Source organism: Ovis aries, chromosome 20 (assembly GCF_016772045.2).
Source record: "Ovis aries strain OAR_USU_Benz2616 breed Rambouillet chromosome 20, ARS-UI_Ramb_v3.0, whole genome shotgun sequence".
NCBI classification, from domain to species: Eukaryota; Metazoa; Chordata; class Mammalia; order Artiodactyla; family Bovidae; genus Ovis; species Ovis aries.
The window spans coordinates 30,510,339-30,533,349 of record NC_056073.1 but is presented as its reverse complement, the minus strand read 5'-3'; the positions used below and the strand labels follow the sequence as shown (position 1 = coordinate 30,533,349).

At 43.4% G+C, this 23,011-nt stretch overlaps 1 protein-coding gene, 1 long non-coding RNA gene and 2 other non-coding genes across 12 annotated transcripts; 3 read left to right on the top strand and 1 right to left on the bottom strand.

The window, feature by feature from the left end:
• Positions 1-519: 519 nt before the first annotated feature.
• Positions 520-12,804, bottom strand: LOC121817403 (uncharacterized). Its single transcript, XR_006057294.2, has 2 exons — positions 12,689-12,804; positions 520-6,565 (listed from the first exon to the last, which is right to left on the bottom strand). It is a non-coding gene; the product is annotated as an uncharacterized LOC121817403 (long non-coding RNA).
• On the top strand, positions 2,852-2,941 carry TRNAY-GUA (transfer RNA tyrosine (anticodon GUA)). The gene is given in 2 exon segments: positions 2,852-2,888; positions 2,906-2,941. It is a non-coding gene; the product is annotated as a tRNA-Tyr (tRNA).
• On the top strand, positions 3,322-3,411 carry TRNAY-GUA (transfer RNA tyrosine (anticodon GUA)). Its single transcript is given in 2 exon segments — positions 3,322-3,358; positions 3,376-3,411. It is a non-coding gene; the product is annotated as a tRNA-Tyr (tRNA).
• On the top strand, positions 6,460-21,994 carry ABT1 (activator of basal transcription 1). 9 transcript variants are annotated; one of them, XR_009597624.1, is made up of 6 exons: positions 6,460-9,151; positions 11,481-13,172; positions 13,840-14,045; positions 14,201-14,687; positions 21,331-21,481; positions 21,802-21,994. XR_009597624.1 is itself a non-coding variant. In XM_042237179.2 (4 exons), the coding sequence occupies exons 2-4, from the start codon at positions 12,692-12,694 to the stop codon at positions 14,579-14,581; spliced, it is 1,068 nt and encodes a 355-aa protein (XP_042093113.1). In that variant the 5' UTR covers positions 6,460-6,898; positions 8,877-12,691; the 3' UTR covers positions 14,582-16,628. The 9 variants fall into 9 exon arrangements, 4 of the variants coding, with proteins under 4 accessions (XP_042093113.1, XP_060259363.1, XP_011956501.2 ...); XR_009597623.1 differs by having other exon boundaries at positions 6,460-13,172; XR_003586290.3 differs by having other exon boundaries at positions 6,460-13,172; positions 21,331-21,554.
• Positions 21,995-23,011: the final 1,017 nt, after the last annotated feature.

The window sequence follows — 23,011 nt, the reverse complement described above, 5'->3', positions numbered from 1 at the left end:
AAAACAAAAGTAGTAGATGCCACTTTTTATTCTGGGCCTGTGGAGTACCAGGTACCAAGTACTGTATTAGGTGCTAGGTACTGTACAGAGTTAGTTCTGAAGAGAGAACTCTTGGGCATTTCAAGGACCATCACTTGCAGTAAAGTCATTTGAAGGTTCTCCTCCAACATCTAAACATCAACTACTTCTTTGTCTGAAATTCCATCATTAGAAACTTTTTGTTCTTGTTGCTTAATATTATTTTCTAGTCTCAATGAAATTGGGTCAAGGCGATAAAATTGAAATGGAGAAGATGGAGCATTTTACTCAAGAAAGTGACTCTATGTTCCTATGTTGTGTAGGCATGCTGTGCAGGCCTTTCCAGAACCCTCTTAATCCTTTTAAATGCTTGTGCTTCTCTTTTCGTTTTTACTGCAATCAGGGCTGACAAAAAAAAAAAAAGTGAATAACTTTCTGTGGGAAAAAAGTCCTCCACCTTCCTGTACCCACTCCATTTGAGACAAAAGAGTTCAAAACTCAGATATTCCAAGTTTATGTAGAAAGCCACCGTTTATCTCAAAACTCGGCTCAAGGTCAGCCTTGCCTTGTCTCCATCTACTTGTTCTCACTTTACTCTTCCTTGGATAGAATTTACCCAGGTACAAAAGTCAGTTTGGCCTCCACTCATTTTTTTTTTTTTTAACATTTATTTTCCATGATTATATTAGGGGTGCAAATGTGGAACTGGTGTGAAAAAAAGAAAAAAGTGGCCTAATTCCACAATTCAGATCCATGGATTGAGCTTTGGGATGACTGATTATGAACTGGGACCAACTTGGGGATTTCAACCATGAGCTAGGAGTTCTAGTTTCCAATATCATTGGATCAGGTATTAAAATTTGAGCCTCTTAGCTTCCGTTAGAAGTAAAATGAAGATCAAGAATACTGTCTTAAAATTCACAATGACATTTTACCAGTTGTTGAACTATTGACTGAACTCTAAGCTCACTGCTCTGGACTGAACTGTGTTCTTCCCACATCCAAGTGTGACTGTATTTGGAATTAGAAAGTGATTATGGTTAATGTAGTAGTTAGGATGGGGCCCTGATCCTGTGGGATTACTATCCTCATAATGGGAGACATCAGAGTTCTCTCTGTCAAATCAGGAAAAGAGCTCTCACCTGGAACTGAATGGTTGTCATCTTGATTTCAGACATCCCAGCCTCCAGAACTGTGAGAAAATTAATTTCTGTTATTTAAACCACCCAGTCTATGGTATTTTGTCATAGCAACTGGTGCAGACTAAGACACTCATCCTTTAATCTGCCTTGTGATAAAGGACTTAGGACTCTATAAACTATACTGCTGACTTACTACTAGGCTCTATATTCAGTTCAGTCACTCAGTCATGTCTGACTCTGCGACCCCAAGGACTGCAGCACACCAAGGTTCCCTGTCCATCACCTGAGCTTACTCAGACTCATGTACATCCAGCTGGTGATGCCATCCAACCATCTCATCCTCTGTAGTCCCCTTCCTTTGTCAAAAAGGAAACTAGAGGGAGAATGCCAGGCTGGAGGAGAAAGAGGCAAGGTGGACTTGTCTTCTCAGTTTTCTTCCTGGGAGCTTCCTGTGCCTCTAAGTATCACCCCAGTAAGACTTCTGGATTCCAAGACACAACAGTTCTGAAGCAGCAATTGAATCCAGCACCATGCTGAATTTTTCACACTTGGCATATTTGCTATTTTCCACCTTGTATCTGAAGCATGGATAGGACACTGGACAATGAATGAGAAACTTCACTTTCTAGGATCTTGCCTCTCCAGCTGGTAATTCTCTGTTAGGTCAGGAACACTGAAAGTTGCTAGATATTTTCTTAATTTTTCATGGAAAGGGATTTAATTACTGAGTTCAATATTGACTACATCTCTCAATATTTCTAAATAGAGGGCATTGGTAATTGCCATTTACAGAAAATTTGGGAATATTTTTCAATAATATCATTTTGTAGAAATAATATAGTTTTGCATAAATTTGTATAAAAGCACAGACATTTATAAAATATATTTTCCTTAAGTATATTTCCAAAGAAAGCCTTTTCTCTCCAGATAATTTAGTGTATTTCCCATTTATGTCTATTTCTGCTTTAGGCACAAGTCTAAGGCAATCTCTGTTGAACCTCAATGTCTGACCATTTTCTCTGGAAAAAACATTTATTTATATTTGCATTTAAATTTTATAGGTGTTTTGGTTTCACTTTAATTGCACCACAGTAATCATTCAATATAATATGAACCACCCAAATTATTTATCCAACTAAAAAAATTGACACTCCTTATATTTCATGATTAGAGCTATGAACACACACAATTTCCCATTAGATTTTCAGAAAGAGAATCACAATGATATGAAAATGCACCAGATATTTCTTTGCTCACAACTTAGGGATCCTCTTCAACCTAATTGTTTGTGTTTTCAGTAATTATATCATTTATTGAGCAAAGCTAGACACTTTTTTCTAGGGAAAAAGGAAATGGTAATTAGAGGGGGACAGCAGGAAATCGGACGTAATGCAAGAAACTCACCCTAGGTATATAATACTTAGGGAGGAGGACATGGGATGCCGGTAGAATTTTTGTTTAAGATATACATAGAACAATATCCTAACGTCCTAGATGTACAACCCAATGGATTTTAAATATTTATTAAATCCGTGAAAGCAACTACCCAGATCATGACATAGGACCTATTCAGCCTTTAAAAAGACTGCTTTAAATTAATTATACTTTTAAAAAGGAATGCATATTATCATAGCAGAAATCATCTAAATAGACATTAGAAAAGGGAGTCTAAAAGAGACCTTAGACGTGATCCTTCGATAGCTCAGTTGGTAGAGCGGAGGACTGTAGGTACTTGATTCATGGTCATCCTTAGGTCGCTGGTTCGAATCCGGCTCGAAGGAGGAGAGTTTTTGAAAATTACAGGCCGAACCAGGTCAATAGACAAAGATCTTTACCTTCTCAAATGAATGAATTGGATAGTAACTCCGCTTCAAGAAAACAAGTCCCTCTTCTACCCATTTAGGAAAACCTTATCACTCATGGCTCACTTTTGATTGAGAGAGAAGGTGCTAAAGCAGATAGAACAGGAGTAACAAAGCACAACTCTCTAATGTTCAAGGGAATTAATTTTTAAAATACACTTCTATAATTACTACCCATATTAATTTTAGAATATTTCTAGCACCTTTCATGTTTACCTCTATTTTTGAAATAAACAGTCAAAATTACAATACTCAGATAAAAGAATATTTAAAGTATTCTAACAGAGCTCCTCACAGCTCCTTCGATAGCTCAGTTGGTAGAGCGGAGGACTGTAGGAACTTAATTTGTGGTCATCCTTAGGTCGCTGGTTCGAATCCGGCTCGAAGGAGATCTCATTTTAGCAAAAAACCACTGCAAGCCTAAGGGAGAAAGCAATGGTGCCCCACTCCAGTAACCTTGCCTGGAAAATCCCATGGACGGAGGAGCCTGGTAGGCTGCAGTCCATGGGGTCGCTGAGTGTCGGACACGACTGAGCGACTTCACTTTTACTTTTCACTTTCATGCATTGGAGAAGGAAATGGCAACCCACTCCAGTGTTCTTGCCTGGAGAATCCCAGGGCTGGGGGAGCCTGGTGGGCCGCCGTCTATGGGGTCGCACAGAGTCGGACACGACTGAAGTGACTTAGTAGCATTGCAACCCTAAACACGATGACCTTGTAGGAATATATAGATAAATAAACAAGTGAACCTGAGGTAGGCACAGGAAGCTGTCAAAAAAGTTTTTTTTTTCATCTGGGTCGCTAAAGAATCTCCAGTAACTGATTTTTCAAGGAATTGAGAAGGGGTTATGGCAAAGGGGTAGGTCACCCTATCACAATGTTTTCATTTTTCCTAAAGGTTCAAAGGCCCTTTAGAGCTCTCTGTTGAGACTTATGTGAATAAACATTCTATCAATGACAATTTCAAATATACCCAAGGTAAAGAACACAGCATAATTTACCATTGTGGCCATCACAGTAGCAACTGACATCATCTACTCCTGCACAAGACCCACCTCCCTGATTCTTTTAGTCAATCCCCCAAAGTTTTCTCATTTCACTCTTTGTGGCTCAGTATTTTGAAGACTTCGGTGTTAAGAGCTAAAAGTGAAACCTACTTTGTTTCTCTCCCCATTCCAAAACAGTAGGAGGCAACTGGCAGAAAGTTCTCGTCCATAAATGAATGAAACAGGCATATGAGAACTAGAGAAATAGAGTTTGTTAGTCTTTAGAACCACTCCATCAAAGAGCACGTGGCGAGTTAACTTTAGAAAATATACTTGGAGTTCTGTTCAGCAACGACTGTCATCTCGGATTATGACTGTAGGTAGATTTACTACTGCTTCCATCCTCTGGCTTTCTTGGCTCCCTGGTTCCACCGGGATGGGAAATCTTGAGCCACAAATTCGTCCACAGCCCCTTCCAGGAAGCCGGCCCGAGTATTTGTACGCATTCCAGAGCTCGGCGCCTTGCAGTCGACCCCAAGGCGGATGTGGGTCGGAGGAATCTTGGCGCCTTAAGGACACGGGTAGCGCGCACAAACGGACAAGTCCTCCGGCCTCAAGATGAGGGGAGCGAGCCCGGAAAGCGGCCTCGAGTTTGATGAAGGGACCGCTTTCAAGGCCTCGCCATAGTTGGGAACTGCCAGGGCCGAGTCCGTTCTAGCGGGTTGTTCAGCTGATGGAGGTGAAAAAGGAAAGAAGCAGGTTGCTCTGACTGGACTGACTCCATTTTTAAAAGAAAAGGAACTCCATCTTACACCCTCGGCGAACTTTTGGACTGTATATCTGGGAGGCCATGGAGATAAAATACCAGCACACGAACAGGCCTCCCGGGCGGACAAAAACCCAGACCAGGCAGACCCCGTACCTAGACCTCCCCGAGCCAGAAGGAATGCAATGTCCACTATCTAATCAATCACTATCTGTAATCTTAATAATATTTATTGATGTGGGCTTTAGAATGTGAATTTATGGCTAAAACCTGACTGTATCTCTTACTAAGGTTGTCCAGAGCCAGTTTGGGTATGTGAGCTTGGGCCCATACACTTTGGGCACAATAGATTGTCACAAAACTCGGTCGGGGTCCCTGGCTAAAGAGGAAACTCTGCCTCGGACCGCGAGTGTAATAAACTGCAATCCACTATTCACGCTATCCTTCTGAGTGAGTTTGTTTCCCGGAGCTTTTGGCTACATTTCATGCGTTGGCCGGGAAACTCCTCACTGTGAGAGACAAGTCCCATTTGGGGCTACTCCGACGCTTCGCGGCTCTGATCTTCTAGACGGGGTTAAGGCGCCTCGTCCTTCTGTAAAGATTCCACTTCCCCACGCCGGGATCTTTCACGTTAGTGGGTAGTGGACTGGGGCAGGGGAGTTAAGCGCTCACGTAAGGAGATTCCCACCCTGCGGGGTGGAAGAGGGGGCCTGATCAACCCCCTGGGAGGGAATAGGGGACACATTGCTTCTGCTGCTGCTGCTAAGTCGCGTCAGTCGTGTCCGACTCTGTGCGACCCCGTAGACGGAAGCCCACCAGGCTCCTCTGTCCCTGGGATTCTTCAGGCAAGAACACTGGAGTAGATTGCCATTTTCTTCTCCAATGCATGAAAGTGAAAAGTGAAAGTGAAGTCGCTTAGTTGTGTCCGACTCTTAGCGACCCCATGGAGGGGACACACTGACCGTCAAAGTCATAAAGGAGGTGGTGTCCGCGTCGTCTTGGGGTAAATTATTACCAGGCGATTGCGAGAGGGCTTTGGGAAGAAGAAACTTGGTCTTTGTGTGCTTATATTCTGCCCTCCCCGAGGAGGTGTCCCATCTGCTGTGGAATTCATCCCCTCAGGGTTGTCAGGCTTAAAGAAGGAAGATACGCGAGTGAAAACAATTTGACCTTTCCCGAGACCGTCTGGGACGTGGGATATTTAATCCATCTATGTTTTCATCCGCACCCAATCAAGCCCACCAAGGCAGAACGGACTTTCAAAGTGAGAGGAGAAAATAATCTTGGACCACTTGGTGTTCTGGTTCGGCACTGCGGACCTGCAGATGAAGACTCGCCAATTCCCCTTCTAGCAGGAAGGCTCTCCTCACCCCAATTAAGAAGGAGGCGGAATGGCAATATGTGTTTCATTGAGTAGAAATATCAAGAAGTACTTAGGATACCGAGAACTTCGTGGACAGAACGAAAAGGGAAGGAAGAAGAAGGTCCGAGAATGTAAGCTAGATGGGAGGAAGTGAATCTAAGGCAACTGTATTGGAGTGCATGATTAAGAATTTTAAGAAGGAATTTGAAGAAGATTATGGGGTGAACATGACGCCTAACCGATTCCGCATATTCTGTGAGGTTGAACGGCCCTCTATGGGAGTAGGATGGCCACCAGAGGGCACCATGGACTTAAAAACAATAAAAGCGGTCTGCGGTAGTCACCGGAACGCCGGGGCAGCCGGATCAATACCCATATACTGATTCTTGGCTGTGGTTGGCTCGAGATCCTCCCCCTTGGGCAAGACTCTGCATTCAAAAAGAGAGAGGGAAAACATTAATGGCACAAAAATCGACTGATGACAAAAAAGAAATTCTGCAGGATCCGGACGGGAGTGATTTGCCCTCTCTCCCATACTGGATGACGCGCCGGCCACCTAATGCTCACCAGGACCGGAGGCCGCCTTAATGACCACCGATCCAGGGCCTGCTGGGGCTCCACCAGCTGCTCCTGGGCCAACTCCCCCGGAGATCGTAGAACCGCCATTTCGGCAGGCTCCGATCCCGGCGGTAGGAACCTCTAGTCAACGTCCACAGGACTCAGCCTCAGCCGAACCTCCTAAAAAGTATCAGCCTCTCCCGGTGAGTACTGACGGAAAGGGGGAAGGAGACACAGGAATTCGACAGAGGCTGCGCTCCGCCAAAGAGCCGGGGTAAACAAATGCCTCGCAGAGAGCTACAACAGAGTGCAACAGCTCCGGTTCAGGGAGCAGACAGACACTACCACCAGCCTCCCCGAGCCTACTATTACCAACCATTTTCCTCTGTGGACCTACTAAACTGGCAGAAACCCAAGGCATGATCAGGCTGATGGAGACTATTTTTCGAACCTACCATCTTACGTGGGAGGACATAATCCAGCTGCTAGTTTCCCTCTTCAGCACTGAAAAAAGACACAGGATCCATACTGAGGCTAGAAAATGGCTACAAGAAGTGGCCCCCGAGTGTACTGTAAACCCACAGCGGTGGGCAGAACTAGCCAACCCTGATGAAAGGCCCGATTGGGACTATAACACAGAGGCAGGAAGGGGCCACCTTGAGAGATATAGGACGGCTATTTTACAAGGTCTCAAGAGGGCTGCCGTAAGTCTATAAATATGGCAAAACCAACCGAAGTAGTCCAAAAGGAAACTGAAACACCTACTGAGTTATATGAAAGACTATGCAAGACCTATAGACTTTATACACCAATAGATCCAGAGGCAGCTTGGTCTCAAATTGTGATAAATACAGCCTTTGTATCTCAAGCCTACCCTGATATCAGACGCAAGCTCCAAAAGGTAGGCAGAGTATTAGCCATGACCAGCACACAAATAATTGAGATTGCTAATAAAGTGTTCAAAAACAGAGACGTGGAGGCAAAAAAGAAGGCTGAGAAAAAACGGAGAGAAGAAAACAAGAGAGCAGATCAGAGGATGGTGTTACTGGCTGAGGCCTTGGGAAGGCCCCTCCTTGGGCCTTCCTCAATACCTCCACCCCCTCTAAATCAGCCTTGGTCTCCTGGCAAGCCTCCTATAAGGAAGCCCAGGATCGCCCTGCAACCAAATCAATGTGCCCATGCCGGGGCTTCAGCCACTGGAAAAATGAATGCCTTCAGAACAGCTGGGAAAAATAACTGGCATTGATTGTTTTAGGGCTGGCTGAACTGGAGGCTGAATAGGGGTGCCGGGGCTCAAAGACACAAGGTCCCCAAGAGCCCATGGTAAAACTAAAAGTGGAGAACCAAATTATTGACTTTATGGTGAATACTGGAGCAGAAATGTTAGTGGTGACCGAACCGGTGACCCCCCAGAGAAGGCCATTGCTGCAGGAGTAACCAGGGAAAAGCTGATTAGACTATTCTGTCTACCCCCAAAATGCCAGATTGGGGTGGGGGGGGCATCAAGTGACTTATGAATTCCTGTATATTCCTTAATGCCCAGTACCTCTTTGTGGAGACTTGTCATCTAAATTGGGTGCACAAGTGACCTTTCTCTCCAAGAAAGACCCGCTCTCGACCAGCTGTTTACTCTCCCTTTTGGTAACCCCTCAAGATGAATGAAGATTGCATGATCCTTTGGAAGGGAAGCCAGATGGGTTAAACAATCCAAAGAGAGAGCTGATCCAACAATTCCCTGAGGTTTGGGCGAAAGATACACCCCCACCCCGCCCCTGCCTGGGCTTGCCAAACATCAAGCTCCCGTGGTAAGAGAACTCAAACCTGGTGCCATACCAGTCAGGAAATGTCAGTACCCGCTAGCACTGGAGGCCCGAGTTGGTATCCTGCCACATATAAATAGGTTACAGCAGGTGGGCATCATGATTGAATGCCAGTCAGCCTGGAACACACCAATCCTGCCAGTTAAGAAGGAAAGGGGACAGGACTACAGGCCTGTACAGTACCTCAGACTGGTCAATCAAGCAGCGGTAACTCTACACTCCACTGCTGCTAACCTATATACCTTACTCAGCCTCCTCCCACCGAGTGCTAAGATCTATACTTGCCTGTATCTAAAAGACACATTCTTTTATATCCATATTGCTCCGGTATCTGAACCTATTTTTGTCTTTGAATGGGAAGATCCTGCAGGGAGCACCAAACAACAGCTCACTTGGACTTGCCTCCCGCAAGGATTTAAGAATTCCCTGATCATTCTCGGGGAAGCCTTGGCTTCCGATCTGGACTCATTCCAGCCAGGAAGGTTTAGATACTGGCTGCTACAATACGTGGATGACCTGCTGTTGGCTGCAGAGAATAAAGAACACTGCTGGGAAGGAACTAAGGCTTTGCTAGAACTGTTGATGGAGGCGGGCTACCGAGTTTTGAGGAAAAAGCCACAGATCTACAAGATGGAGGTAAGATATTTGGGGTTTGTCCTGAGAGGGGGCAAAAGACTGTTGGACCAATCCAGGAATGCAGTAATCCTGAGAATCCCACGACCAAAAACCTGCATAGGTCCCAGAATTTTGGGGAGCCACTGGGTTTTGTAGAATTTTGATCCCAGGATACTCTCAGATGGCCTAGCCCTTGTATGAACTCCTAACAGGGCCAGAAGGGGATTTACTAAATTGGGCTGAGAGGCAGCAACAGGCCTTTGAAAAGTTAAAATTGGCAATTACATTGGCACCTGCATTGGGTCTACAAGAACTTACTAAACCATTCACTCTTTATGTGACTGAAAAAGACAAAGTGGCTATGGGGGTATTAACCCAGGCCATGGGGACACGGGATAGACCAATAGCCTATCTCTCAAAACAGCTGGACAACATTGCTATTAGATGGCCCGGGTGCTTTCGGGCGATTGCCATGGTTGCCTTACTGGTCCGAGAAGCAAACAAGCTAACTGGGCCAAAACTTAATTGTAAAGGTTCTCCTTAATTGTAAAGGAGGTCAGTGTTCTCCTATGAGGGGATCCCCACAAATGGTTGTCAATGTAGCAGATTACCCAATGTCAGCGACTTTTATGTGAGAACCCTCATGTTACTATTGAGCTCTGTCAGGCCTTAAATGCAGCTACACTCCGTCCTATGGGGGAAGGCGGACCCTCACATAATTGTGAATAAATCCTGGAAGTTTATGCTAGCAGATCTGACCTGAGAGACTAGCCAATCCCGGACCCACATTGGGTCCTATACACTGATGGCGCCAGCCTAGTGAAACAAGGACAATGGGAGTCGGGGTATGCAGTAGTCACAGAAAAGAGCATCGTCGAGGCTGGTTCTCTGCCATCTCACTGGTCTTCTCAACGGACTGAATTATGGGCTCTCATTCGGGCCTTCCAGTTTTCAAAAGGTAAGATGACCAACGTTTACACTGACTCCAGGTATGCTTTTGCTACTTTGCAATGTATGTGGGGCCCTATACGAGGAGAGAGGGCTCTTAACAGCTAACGGAAAAGACTTTAAAAACAAGGAAGAAATCTTGACCCTACTAGATGCTGTATGGGAACCTGAAAAAGTAGCAGTAATATATTGCTGGGCTCACCAAAAAGAGGGCACCCTGCAGGCACGGGGAAACCAACAGGCAGATGGAGCCACAAAATAAGCCGCTGAAGAATTTGGAGGCACTGGGGTGGGATTGTTAAGGCTTTTGTGCTCTTGAGAATGCCCGAGTTAACTTCAACTCTTCCACAGTATACCCCGGCCCAAGACCAGCTGGCTGAAACAGAAAGGGCCACCAAGAATGAAAAGGGCTGGTGGGGACTGCTGGATGGCAGGTTGCTAGTTCCTGAGATATTGGCCTCTTCATCAGGGTCTTAGGTAGCCCAGGCTACCCACTTGGGATGTGACAAATGGAAGAATTAATTCGGAAATATTTTTTAATACCACGGCTTTCTTCCTTGTGTGAAATGGAATCCAAGAACTGTTCTGCTTGCTCACAGGTCAATGCTGCCCCCAGACATAAGCAGAAATCTCTGGGAATACAATTAAAGGGTACTCTGCCCTTTGAACATTTAGAAGTGGACTTTACTGAAATGAAACCCTACTGGTATTATCATTATTTACGAGTCATGGTATGTATCTTTTCAGGTTAGGTGGAGGCATTCCCCACCTGAACTGAAAAAGCAAATGAAGTGCCTCATTGTCTGAGTCGAGAAATAATCCCCAGATTCTGGTTCCCAACCAGTATAGGATCAGACAATGGCCCTGCTTTTGTAGCCGATTTAATTCAACAACTATGTAAACCTCTTTTTTTATTTTATTTTTTTTACGTAAACCTCTAAATGTCAAATGGAAATTACATACAGCATATAGGCCCCAGAGTTCCAGAATGGTGGAAAGAACTAACCAAACCCTAAAAGATACACTTTCAAAATGGATCATAAAGACTGACTGTTCATGGACTTACTTCCGGTGGCCTTGCTCAAATAAAGAATGACCCTGTGTTTCCATGGTTATTCTCCTTATGAAATTGTCTATGGAAGACCCCCTCCCATAGTTAAGACAGGTGTTGGCAAATTTGCCAGGTAAGAGGGGAATGGGATTTCACAGAGGATGGAAAAATTAGGTAAAGTGATAAACCAGGTAACTAAGTTTGTCCAAGAATGGGTGTCATTCCCCCTTGGGGAGCAGATTCATGAATTTGTGCCCAGTGATGAAGTGTGGGTCAAGGATTGGAAGCATGACTCCTTGGCCCCACACTGGAACGGTCCATATATTGCTGTACTAACTATACCTACGGCAGTTAAAGTTGCAGGTGTTACTCCCTGGATCCATCACACGAGGGTGAAGAGGACATACCACACAGACCTGGAGGACGCCGGGTGGACTATACAAAAGGACCTCGCTGATCTCCGTGAAACCAACATCATCTTAAAAAGAAAATATGAAGCTCCACAATCAACTCCTACTACGTAGACTTTCTGGTATCCTGGGACTAACCCTAATTTCAGCACAAGACAACATTTCCATCTCATGGGCACATTCCTACTCGGACTTCCATAATAGATCTAACTGCTGGGTAGGCGGAGCTATGCCCATGTCTGTCATGGATGGACTCCCATGGTGGGTGTCACCTCTATGAAGGGGTGACATGCCTAGTTTATGTGACTATTTTCTTCAGATGAAACAACAAAAGTTGAGTGTGGAAACTGTCATTACAGCAGCCACTACCCATTGGTTCGATAAAAAGTCTGATGATCTGACAAAAGGCCGTGGGATACATTTTAATTGTATTCTTAGCTCAGAAAATGCTTATCAATATTATGTGACAGCTAATAAGTCCAAACAGTCCAAAAAAAAAAAAAAACAGGACACTACTAGATATAATAACCAGATAATAGACAAAAAAGGACTTGAAGCCAATGGGTTTTCTACAGACAGAACAGTGCTATAAGACCTATAAAGGTACTTATGATCCCAATCAATCCACCCAATGGCCTGGGACAGACTAGGGAGTCAACCCTGGAATCAGGTGGATTGCCCCAAACAGTACTCATTGGTTATGCAGGACCAATCTGTGGCCATGGCTAGCCCCAGGGTGGGTAGGAAGATGTACTTTAGGTCTGGCCTTTGCCCATGGGAACATTAGGCCAACAATACAGGAGCCCTTAAATGTACCCTCCCTACGGGCCAGATGGTCACGATCAGTTTTCCATTGGTATGATTATTTGACTGCTACATTTGTTCCTTCGTTGGGCACTACAGATATAATGATTAGTTAACACTCAAACTTAACTAATGAAAAAACTGAAATTTCAGTAAACTTCAAAAGTTGAGCCATCCCCCAACTGGAGTCTCACGCGAGTCCTTCGGGTAAAATGTTACTCTGACCGCTAGAATACACAGAAACCTCCCCTCACTTCCAAAACAGTTCTCCAAAATTTCCGGAAGAGCATGCCTCATCCCCCTCCTTTTGCATTTCACCACGGAATTCTCTAGGGTAAATTATACCTGATGGTCTACCTCGCCTTTGTCTCTTCAGCTCGGAAGTCAAAGGCTCTCAAGCTTTGTATCTCGCGGCTGACCCAGGGCCAACTTCCGCCCTCTCCGCTAGTTCCTGCACTTTCGGGCACAATCCTTTCTTTTCGTTTGACGTCACTCGAGCCGGCCCCGCCCACCCAAAGCAGGCTGTCGCACACGAGTGCGTCAGAGGCGCGGCGCTTTACGGCTGCCCTGTCTTACGTATCGGCGAGCATGGAGGTAGAGGGTTTGGAGCCGGGCGCCGCGGAGCCGGGGCCTCTGGAAGGGAGTGACCAGAAACTGGAGGCAGAGGAGGAACAGGAGGAATCTGAAGAGGCGGCTGGTGGCAGCAAGAAACGGGTAGTGCCGGGCATTGTGTACCTGGGCCACATCCCGCCCCGCTTTAGGCCTTTACACGTACGGAACCTTCTCAGCGCCTACGGGGAGGTCGGGCGTGTTTTTTTCCAGGCTGAGGGTAAGTGCTCAGGCCTTGATGGTGAGGGAAGAGGGGTGGTACTCGTTGGCACTGAATACACAGTGCGTGTTTTGTTGCCTCAGCTGAGCTTGGAGGCGCTGACGGAGCCGGGGACCTGTGTCTGTTTTCTTTGGTAAGTAGGTGACGCGCACGTTTCTTAGAAGGCTGAAACGGAGTGTGGGTAGCTTTGTATATCTAGCTGAGCCTAAATTCTTCGCTAATTTTTGGATTCTAATCTCGGCTCCTCCCACCCTACTTTCTTGAGGCGAATTTACAAGTTTGTTAAATGAGTACTGCCTGAATTAAAATCTCAGTGACTTTTCCACAAAACTGAACGTATCTCTGTCATGTCGAGGCCCAGGTCCAGAGACAGTATATAATAGGCCCCGCCCAACTCCCATTCAGTCAGTCACTAATTGGGGTTGGGGGCCTGTGCAGGTTTTGAATAGAACGATTAGGGCAGATGTAATGATAAAAGAATTAACATTTGAGGAAAAGGTTGAGTTTAGTTGAGGGGTAAAGTGTGGACTATGCAGTTAGCCACCTCTGGGTAAAGACAAGGTGGGATCCTGGCCTGCAGGGAGGTCTGGAGAATTGGTGAGTGGGAGGTGCTGTTGAGTGGATGCTGTATGGGCCTCTTTGACCACTACTTTGTCTTGAACTCCAGACGGGTTCGTGAGGCGCAAGAAGAAGGCAGCAGCTGCCTCCACCGCCGGAGGGAAAAAGCGGTCCAAGTACAGCAAGGACTACACGGAGGGCTGGGTGGAGTTCCGGGACAAGCGAGTAGCCAAGCGTGTGGCGGCCAGTCTTCACAACACACCCATGGGCTCTCGCAGGCGCAGCCCCTTCCGTTATGACCTGTGGAACCTCAAGGTGAGGAGATTGGCTTGTCTGCCGCACCATGCACCGTCTCGCCTTCGTGGCCACAGCCCAGGCACCCCTGTCATCTTTTTGGCGCCCATCCCTTCCATCAACTCCCCATCTCTGATCTGCCCTACTCAGATCTTTTCTTGTTTTCCTGTCCACAGTACCTGCACCGTTTTACCTGGTCTCACCTCAGCGAGCATCTTGCTTTTGAGCGCCAGGTGCGCAGGCAGCGTCTGAGGGCTGAGGTTGCCCAGGCCAAGCGTGAGACTGACTTCTATCTTCGAAGTGTGGAGCGCGGACAGCGTTTTCTTGCGGCTGATGGGGACTCTACCCGCCCGAATGGTTCCTGGGCCTTTGCCCAGCGTCCTACTGAGCAGGAGCTAAGGGCCCGGAAGGCAGCTCGGCCAGGGGGACGTGAACGAGCTCGCCTGGCTAACGCTCAGGACCAGGCCCGCTCCAACCGAGGGCTTCTTGCCAAGATCTTTGGAGCCCCTACACCCTCAGAGAACAGGGGGGACTCCTCACCGGTCAGGAACTCTTGAGGGTCAGAGAGGCCCCTTCCACCTCCTAGCCCAGCCCAGCGTCCCTTCTACCTTATAATGACTACCCAGGCGGACATTCTATTGTGTTTCTCAAACCAGGAGTCTGGTGAGTTCCTCAAAAGTTTTGTAACAAGGCCTCTCGTCTTCCTCCTCCCAGCTCCTGTACATGCCTGGCTGAGGCACTTAGTTCTTACTAGCATAATTATGCTAGTCTGCTCATGTCTGTTTTACCTTGTTCAGTTCTTGGCTTCCTGCCTTCTGCGCCCTGGGACCCTTTAAAAGTCCTTCTTTCTGGCCCTAGGAACGGCCTTTACCTTGAATTAGAGTGATAATGGCTAGTCCAGACAGCTGTTTACCAACCACATTATTGGGCAGCAGCAACATCCTTTTTATTTAGAAAAGATTAATAGGGACAGGGGTTAATGGGCTAGAGTGGCTTGGGAGTCACCTTCAAAATATATTTATAGAATAGAAAAAGATATATGTAAATATATATTTTTAAACATGCCTTTGTAGTTTATGGCGTGGGGGGGTGGAGATGGTCATTGGATAAGTTCCAACTTCTGTGTGTTGGACAGAATTCACCCACCTTTGATCCGTCTCCTGGACACAGGATACCTCCCTCTGTTTTAACCTGGATAGTTTTCCATCTAATCAGTTTCTTAGGCCATGCTGTTAACACTTATTTAATTCAACATTTACTAAGTCACTATATGAGGACACATGGCCCTTGGTGTAAGTCTTATAGACTGCTAAAAAAGACAGATGTTTAAGAAATAAATGTATAGAAGTACTATGGGCATCATGCCAGATGTATATAAGAGGTAGAGTGAAGCCATGGGAAGGCCTGATTGATTCTATCCGGGAAAGTAAGTAACATCCTAAGAAGTGAACCAAAGTCTGAAAGAGCCTGATATACTCCTGTAATTGCAAACAAAACTCCATAGATGACGTGTTGGGTTCAGACCGTTGTAAAGGTGGGCAAAGCTTAGGAGGTAGTTGTGCACACATGATGTCCTTCTGGTGCATTTATACATTTTATCTACGCTTAGACAAGGGAATGTTCACAACATACAAAGCAGCTCTGAAGGTGATAGAATGCGTGTAAGCCACTGAGGGGAACTGAAAACTGAGATGTCAACAAAAAACTGAAAAAATCTACACACAGCCTCATAATAGAGTAAAACTCTGGCTTTTAAACTTACAGGAAGTGTTAGAGCAATAATAGTAAGTCATTTGAGTTTCGCTTGCACCCTTTATTGTCTTAAGTTCTTTTTGTTCTTTCTGCTTAACTGTCATCAATATAATTATCATTGTGTTCTTTGGGTCAAGTGGATTCACCTACTTTGGCTCTAAATAACCAAGTTTTGTTAAGATCTCAATTTGATAAGTGAAGTTTATTTGGGAGGAGAGAAATGAATTATGATCTGTTGGGTGTAACATTTTTCACAATCCTCAAAACTCAGCACACAAAAACATCTGTGTTCATTTCATGTGGGCCTATTCCATGTGGACTCTTCATGATGTCTTCCACGTGAATCATGAAGATCCAGTTTCAGACTCTGACAAGCTGTCATATTCATTTATTCAAAGTTCTGAGTATCTGTTGTCGTTTCTCATACATAGAGAATACCAAGATGAAGAAACTTAAGTTACTAACAGTAAAACACATGTAGGGCTTAATTTTTTGAATGAATGAACTTGTGTTTCCAGATTGATGTTATATATAGGATATTCAAAGTCACCGTTTCAGTCTCAAGTTTAAACAGTTCTGCATGTAGAGCTCACACCTATGGGTGGGTAAGTCACAAGTGGAGTGAAAAGATGAAAATAATGAGTGGAAGGAAATGAATTTCCCAGTAACTATAATTGTGATTCCCTCACTTCTAAGCCCTTTGAAAGGAAAATACCTTTTTTATACTTCCAGTTCTGTCTCCATTTGACCAATGCTTAAGTTTTTTATATGAGTTAACTTGTTTAATACACAAGCATACAAAATCATATCATCTCCACATTTCCATCATTAAAATTAGGCTCATATATGACACAAGTTGCTCCTTAATGTTTTTTATTACCAGCATCTTCCCCAGTTGCTTTGCCTAGGTGTATGTGGTAAATGTTTATTGCATGTACATCATGTGACATATAGTGAAGAGTTACTGCAAATATGAATGGATTAATCTAATGCCAAGTGTTGCAAACTGGGTGATTTAGTGCTCAACCATCCCCTATATGATTAGACTATTAGACTAAGTTATGAACCTATTGTTGCAATGAATTCTTTGAATCAACTTAGTTACACACCATCCAAGAAGCTAGGACCCTGCATTTGCAGAAAATGATAAATTGGTAAAATGAGGAATGGGATCCTGCTTAAGAGAGTAGGAGGGCTCTAGATAGGTGTGTCCAGGCATGTGAAATTTCTGAAAATATCCAAAAGTCACAAAGCACTCTTCCTCAGTTTACTTTTCCATTGTTCTTCATATCTCTGGAAGTAGTCTTATAACATAATACTGTAGAGTTGAAGGGGGGAAAACCCTTTGTCTAAGCCTCAGGAATGTGCTGTTTCCCTAAGAGAGTTAATGTTTCAGTGCATTGCTTGTGGTCCCCGACTTAAAATGGTTCAGTGGTTAATTTTTCAGTATCAGTGCAAAGGTGGTGCGCATTCAGTAGAAACTACTTCCAGTTTTGAATTTTGATCTTTTCCATGGCTAGTGCTAGTGATAAGTGGTGTGATACTTTCCTGGAGCTGGGCAACCATTCAATCATAAGGGTAAATGATTACTTTTCACTCTGAGTACACTATTCAATAAATAATATGAGATAATCAACACAGTTATGAAATAGGCTTTAGGTTAGATTTTGCTCAACTAATGAAAGTGTTGTGAGCACATTTAGGGTAGAGTTGGTAAATCATCTGCCTGCAATGCAGGAGACCCCAGTTCGATTCCTGGGTCAGGAAGATCCCCTTGGAAAAGGAAATGGCAACTCACTCCAGTATTCTTGGCTGGAGAATCCCATGGACAGAGGAGCCTAGTCTGATAGACTTGGCAACTACACCACCACCACCAGGCTACATTATGCTGTTCAGTAGGTTAGGTATATTAAATGCATTTTCGAATTCCAGATGCTTTCAACTTAGATGGGTTTATTTGATGTGACCCTATCCTCAGCAGAGGGAGATCTGTGTTACTTAGATTTCCCAGCCTTTAAGAGGGAGTCCCACCTCCAATTCCCAGCAGAAGCGGTAATTTTCTTTCTTTTTGGTAAATGTGTCCACCATTCTCACACCCATACAAAGCTGCTGCTGCTGCTGCTGCTGCTGCTGCTGCTGCTGCTAAGTCACTTCAGTTGTGTCCAACTCTGCGATCCCATAGACAGCAGCCCACCAGGCTCCTCTGTCCTGGGATTCTCCAGGTGAGAATACTGGAGTGGGTTGCCATTTCTTTCTTCACACACAAAGTGATCTGAGTAATAAACTCAGCCAGGGAGAATGAAATGGAAAGAAACCGGTTAAAGTGTTTGCTTTTCTAGGCTCTATTTTTTTTAATATGTTAAAATGCGGAATATCCCTGAGACTTGAACTAAGCTTCCGTGAACAGCAATGTAAAGTGTTTTGGCTTTCCCTGTCCTCAGCTTCCCCTCTCAGGCGTGAAATCAACTCAGGAGGATGCAGAAGAACTTACAAAGGAGCCTGGCGCAGGCACAAACACCAGTTGTGTCCCAGAATACTGCAGGATAGGGGAGGGCGTGGTTGGAATTACCCTGGAAACCACAGGGGAAGGATAAAAGGGGAGGGAAGGAATAGAAAATGTGTTTGAGAAGCACATCTGGTATAGAAGGGCTTCAGTGGGTGAGGGCTTCAATGGGTGGTGGCTTCCAGGGCAAAGACCAGGCAGTGACCCAGAACGTCTCAAGGGACCTGAGGATAACTGGGACTCTTGTCAGTTCCTGCCCACTCATCCCACCCATGAGCAACTGTGTGTGATTGAGTTAAGGGTCTATATTTAAAATATACTTTTATATATTTATATACTATATAGTGTGTGTATATATATATATATATATAGAGAGAGAGAGAGAGAGAGAGAATGACAACCTAATGAAAAATGCTGTTCACTTTTAGGTCCATTTTATTGATACTGTGGCACCCATTTGAACATTCAGGACAGAAATTCATAATGAAGCGCTAGTTAATATGAAATAATAAGACAATGGAGACCAGAGTTATGGCTTTCACTTAACTAAATGTGAAAGTGCCCAAACTACTCACCTAAAGGAAGCCCTCGTCTGAGTTCTTTTCAAGGAACAACTTGCTAGGGTTGGCTTTCGTGATGGTCATTTGTTTCCCCTCAACTTTTCCAACTTTCTATTGGAAAACTTAACAGATTTTCTTCTAAATTATTTACCCATCTTCATTGCTCTTACTGGTGTCTTTCCCATTTAATGTATCTTCGTGTCTATGGAATCCTTTGAGGGGCTTCCATCAATTGAATTATTAGCGAAAACTCTCTCACTGAAATAAGAATAAGTTCTGTCTGGATGTCTTTCCTTAGATTAAGCTTATGTTTAGGTAAACAACAGTTAAGAAACTCCACAGTGTCTGGCTCTGTGGTGCAATCAGTTAGCGCCTTTGGCCCTTAACTGAAAGGTTGGGGGTTCAAGCCCACCCAGGGCTGGCTTTGATGGATGTGATGAGATCTGTTAGGAACCTTGTCTGTGGGTTTATTTACTTTCTTGCTTCTGATTCCCTATCAGATTCTGAAAATCTTTACTTATTAAGTGAAATCTTACCAAATGTTTCCTAGAGTTGTCTTTGGGAAAGGTTCACCGAATATTACAGGGCTTTTGGTGATAACTGAGGGATAGAGTGAAGGTGTCTCAGGAAATCAGTAAGTTAAAGGTGTCTACTGGTGCATGAGAGACCAATCTGGAGAGACACAAATATTTTCATGCCCCTCTGCTCTATACAGGGACCAGTGTATGACTTATGGGGACTTTAGTGAGGGAATCTAGAGATACAGAGAGAGACGAAAGGGCACAGTACAAATCAGTACAAATGACAGACATGGAGAGAGAGGGAGGCAGAGAAACAGATGAAAACTATATTGAAATCAAGATCACATGTGACTTTAGAAGAGGATCCACAGGCGCCTTTTCTAAAGGAGGCACTTCAGAAAGGCCTGCTGTGACAGAGATCTGAACTATGAGATCATCAAGGAAGGATGAAGTTTAACTTGGATTGGCCGAGGAATCCAGAGCCCAAAGCTGCCCTGTGAGAACCCGAAGAATCCTAGGATCAGAAGCAAATGATCCTCAAAGGATGATTCCTGATCCAGATCTTTGAAAAAGGTTCCTGACTGGCAGACTTTCTGAATCTTCAGGAAGCTTCAGGAGTTTTTAATACAGCTTAAATTGATAAAGTACATTGTCCATCATCTTTAGAAATAGAGCCCAATAGAAATGGCATGAAGATGTTCTCAATTTAGGAGCATCTCTCCCACCTGAAAGCAGAGCTAGCTTGAACATAGTTCTACTATTTCACAACCAGAGTCCTAAACATTCTCAAGAATCACAGGGACATTTCATGGTCCAAAGACTTCCATTTGCTACCCCTTCTTTGGAAAACATACACTGATATTCTCCAAAAGTTTGTTCCCTCAGGTGATTTCCTGGACCCAACGCATTCTCCGTTTATGATTACGAATTATTGTCCCTTGACCAGTGGATTTCTGCATGTATTTGAAAACTTTGAAAATAAAAGTGATCCATCCTTAGGGTTAGTTGAACCTTAAAATAAAAAATTCATTCCAAAGGTCTGGAAACAGCCAGGAGTCTTTGTTCCCTTACATAAAGTAATTCTCAATTACTTCCCTTAGTTAAGTGTTTAAAATACTGTTTAGTTAAGTGGTTATAAAATTAGATCAAATGGAAGCTTGATTGAATTTTAAATCTTAGTGTTTTGGCATGTCTAAATATTAATCCCATGTTATATTATGTCCATTACATCCCCATAGAGAGAGTATAAATGTAGAATTTATTGTTAACTAGTCTTCTATAAAGCAACTTTAAGTGGGAGTCTGATATGAACAGTCCAGTTCATTGGAGAAATTTAGAAGTGCAAGGGTCATGTTTCTAGGTCATAAATATTATTTACTATAATTCATCGACAGATGTGAGAGTAGCTTGATGTTCACCTAATATATTTTAGTTGGTTTTAAAAGTCATAAAAAATGGTATGATAAATTAGGGTGTAGAAGAAACCCTGAGAATCATGGTGTAAAGGGATAAGCAGAAAATCCCTAAGTTCTCAGTAATTGAGACAGGTCTAGATGCTCAGATCTGAAGCCCAAGGGAGTAAAAGAATAGTTAGAAGACATATGAAATAATTCTATTCAATTTACTTCACAGAAAATATATAAAGACATAATGTTACCCATGTAATAAAGTTTGGAAATAACAGTTTTAAAAATCTTTTCAGTAGGGTAACCTAGAATAGGAAAACTCATACAATCGGAAAACTCATATGTGAGTTTAGCATAAAAATATATGATACGAATCTCATAGGTCCCACTTGTGTGTTGCACTTTGGGGATGCTTGGGCTGTGATTCTGCAAAACACATTTCCCCTTTGCTGGCTGGTTTTCTGTTAGATTCTGTCACTAGAGGGACTGTTCTCTGGTACGTTCTGTATTCCAGGGCAACAGCTCTCCACTCTGCATTGACAAAACATTTGTTCCATTTTCCAGATTTTATGAAACACCTGTAGATCCAGGTTTATTGTATCGTCAGAGATCAGACATCACCTGGAGGATGATGGAGGATGAGGAAATGGATCAGAAATTGAGGACAGTCACAGGACATGGTGGTGGATTTTTGGTCGAATTGGCACATTCTCAAGCGAGTGCACAGATGGGCCTAAGAGAAGGTTCAGGAGGGTGACCAAAGTCATCAAGCAGAGAAAATTTGACACGTCAGGACTCATAGGGCATCCAGCTACTTTCCCAACAGCTTGCTAGAGATTTGTCAAATTTACTAGTATTTCTAGAGGAACATTTTTTATTTTGTTCATTTTCCCTATTTTGCTATTATATTTTTATTATTTTTCACTCTCTTAGTGTTACTCTTTCCTTTCTTCTACTGTTTTGGTTTGAATTTTTTCTTTTTTCTATCTGATTAATGTGGAAACAGATCCCTGACTTTTAAATTTCTCATTTCAGGACATCCCTGATGGTCCAGTGGCTAAGACTCCACTGGACTCCAGTGGTCCAGTCTCTCACTGCAGCGGACCTGGGTTTGATCTCTGGTCAGGGAACTAGAACCCACATGCCACAAGTAAGAGTTTGCATGCTGTGACTAAGAACTGGCACAGCCAAATAAATTTAAAAAACAAATAAATAAATTTGTCTCAGAGCTCTGTGTTTTCCTTCATACAATTTTATATGTGTATTTTCTTTTGTGGATTTTATTATGTTATCCTTCTATTATCTTTTAGTTTAAATATTTTCATTCTCACTTGACTTATTCCTTGACTCATGGGTTATTTTTTATTTCCAAATATCTGTAAATTTTTGTTATGTTTGTTGTTGATTTCTAATTTGATATTTTGTGAAATTTCAATTTTAAATTTACAGATACTCATTTGATGACTCAGCACATGGTCTATTTTGGTGACTATTTTATTTGCATTTGACAAGAATGTATTTCAAAGAGCCATTCTTGTGCTTTGTTAATTATCTCCCACTGTATGTTTGTTTTCTCTGTGCATCCCTTTTTGTTTTGCTTGTGTTTCCTTTGAGTTTGAGTTCCTCTTCTTTTGCTCAGTTTTTTTTGAGATGGAAGATTAGTCTACATATTTTCAGGCATTCTTATGTTCTGAAGTGCATTCACATCTATAAAATTTCCTTTTCCTTTTGCAGCATCCACAAATTTTAATATGTGCCTATATAATTGAGTAAAAATATTTATTTTTTAATTTTGGTTTCTATCTTGACACATGTTATTTAGAAGTATGTTCCATAATTTCCAAGCAGGTATAGATGATCTGATTACCTTTTTATTATTGATTTCTAGTATAATGCACTGTAACCAATAGCAAAGTGAATGATTCTGGTCCTTTGAAGCGAGGCTTCAATTATGACCCAACATACTGTCCATTTTAGTATATTTTCAGTGTAACCTCTTTAAAAAAAAAAAATCAACATGTTGTACATTACCTCCTCAGGACTTTATTTTTGACCATCTTTACCTATGTCAGCAAATTTGGAAAACTTAGCAGTGGCCACAGGACTGGAAAAGGTCAGTTTTCATTCCAGTCCCAAAGAAGGGCAAAGCCAAAGACTACTGCACAACTGTGCTCATTTCATGTGCTAGTAAAGTTATGCTCAAAATACTTCAAGCTAGGTTTCAGCAGTACGTGAACTGAGAACA

Coding starts and splice junctions, on each gene's coding strand:
- ABT1 (XM_042237179.2), top strand. CDS start 12,692: ATGGTCTACCTCGCCTTTGTCTCTTCAGCTCGGAAGTCAAAGGCTCTC. Junction 13,173..13,839: donor TGTTTTTTTCCAGGCTGAGG/GTAAGTGCTCAG, acceptor CTTGAACTCCAG/ACGGGTTCGTGAGGCGCAAG. Junction 14,046..14,200: donor ATGACCTGTGGAACCTCAAG/GTGAGGAGATTG, acceptor TCCTGTCCACAG/TACCTGCACCGTTTTACCTG.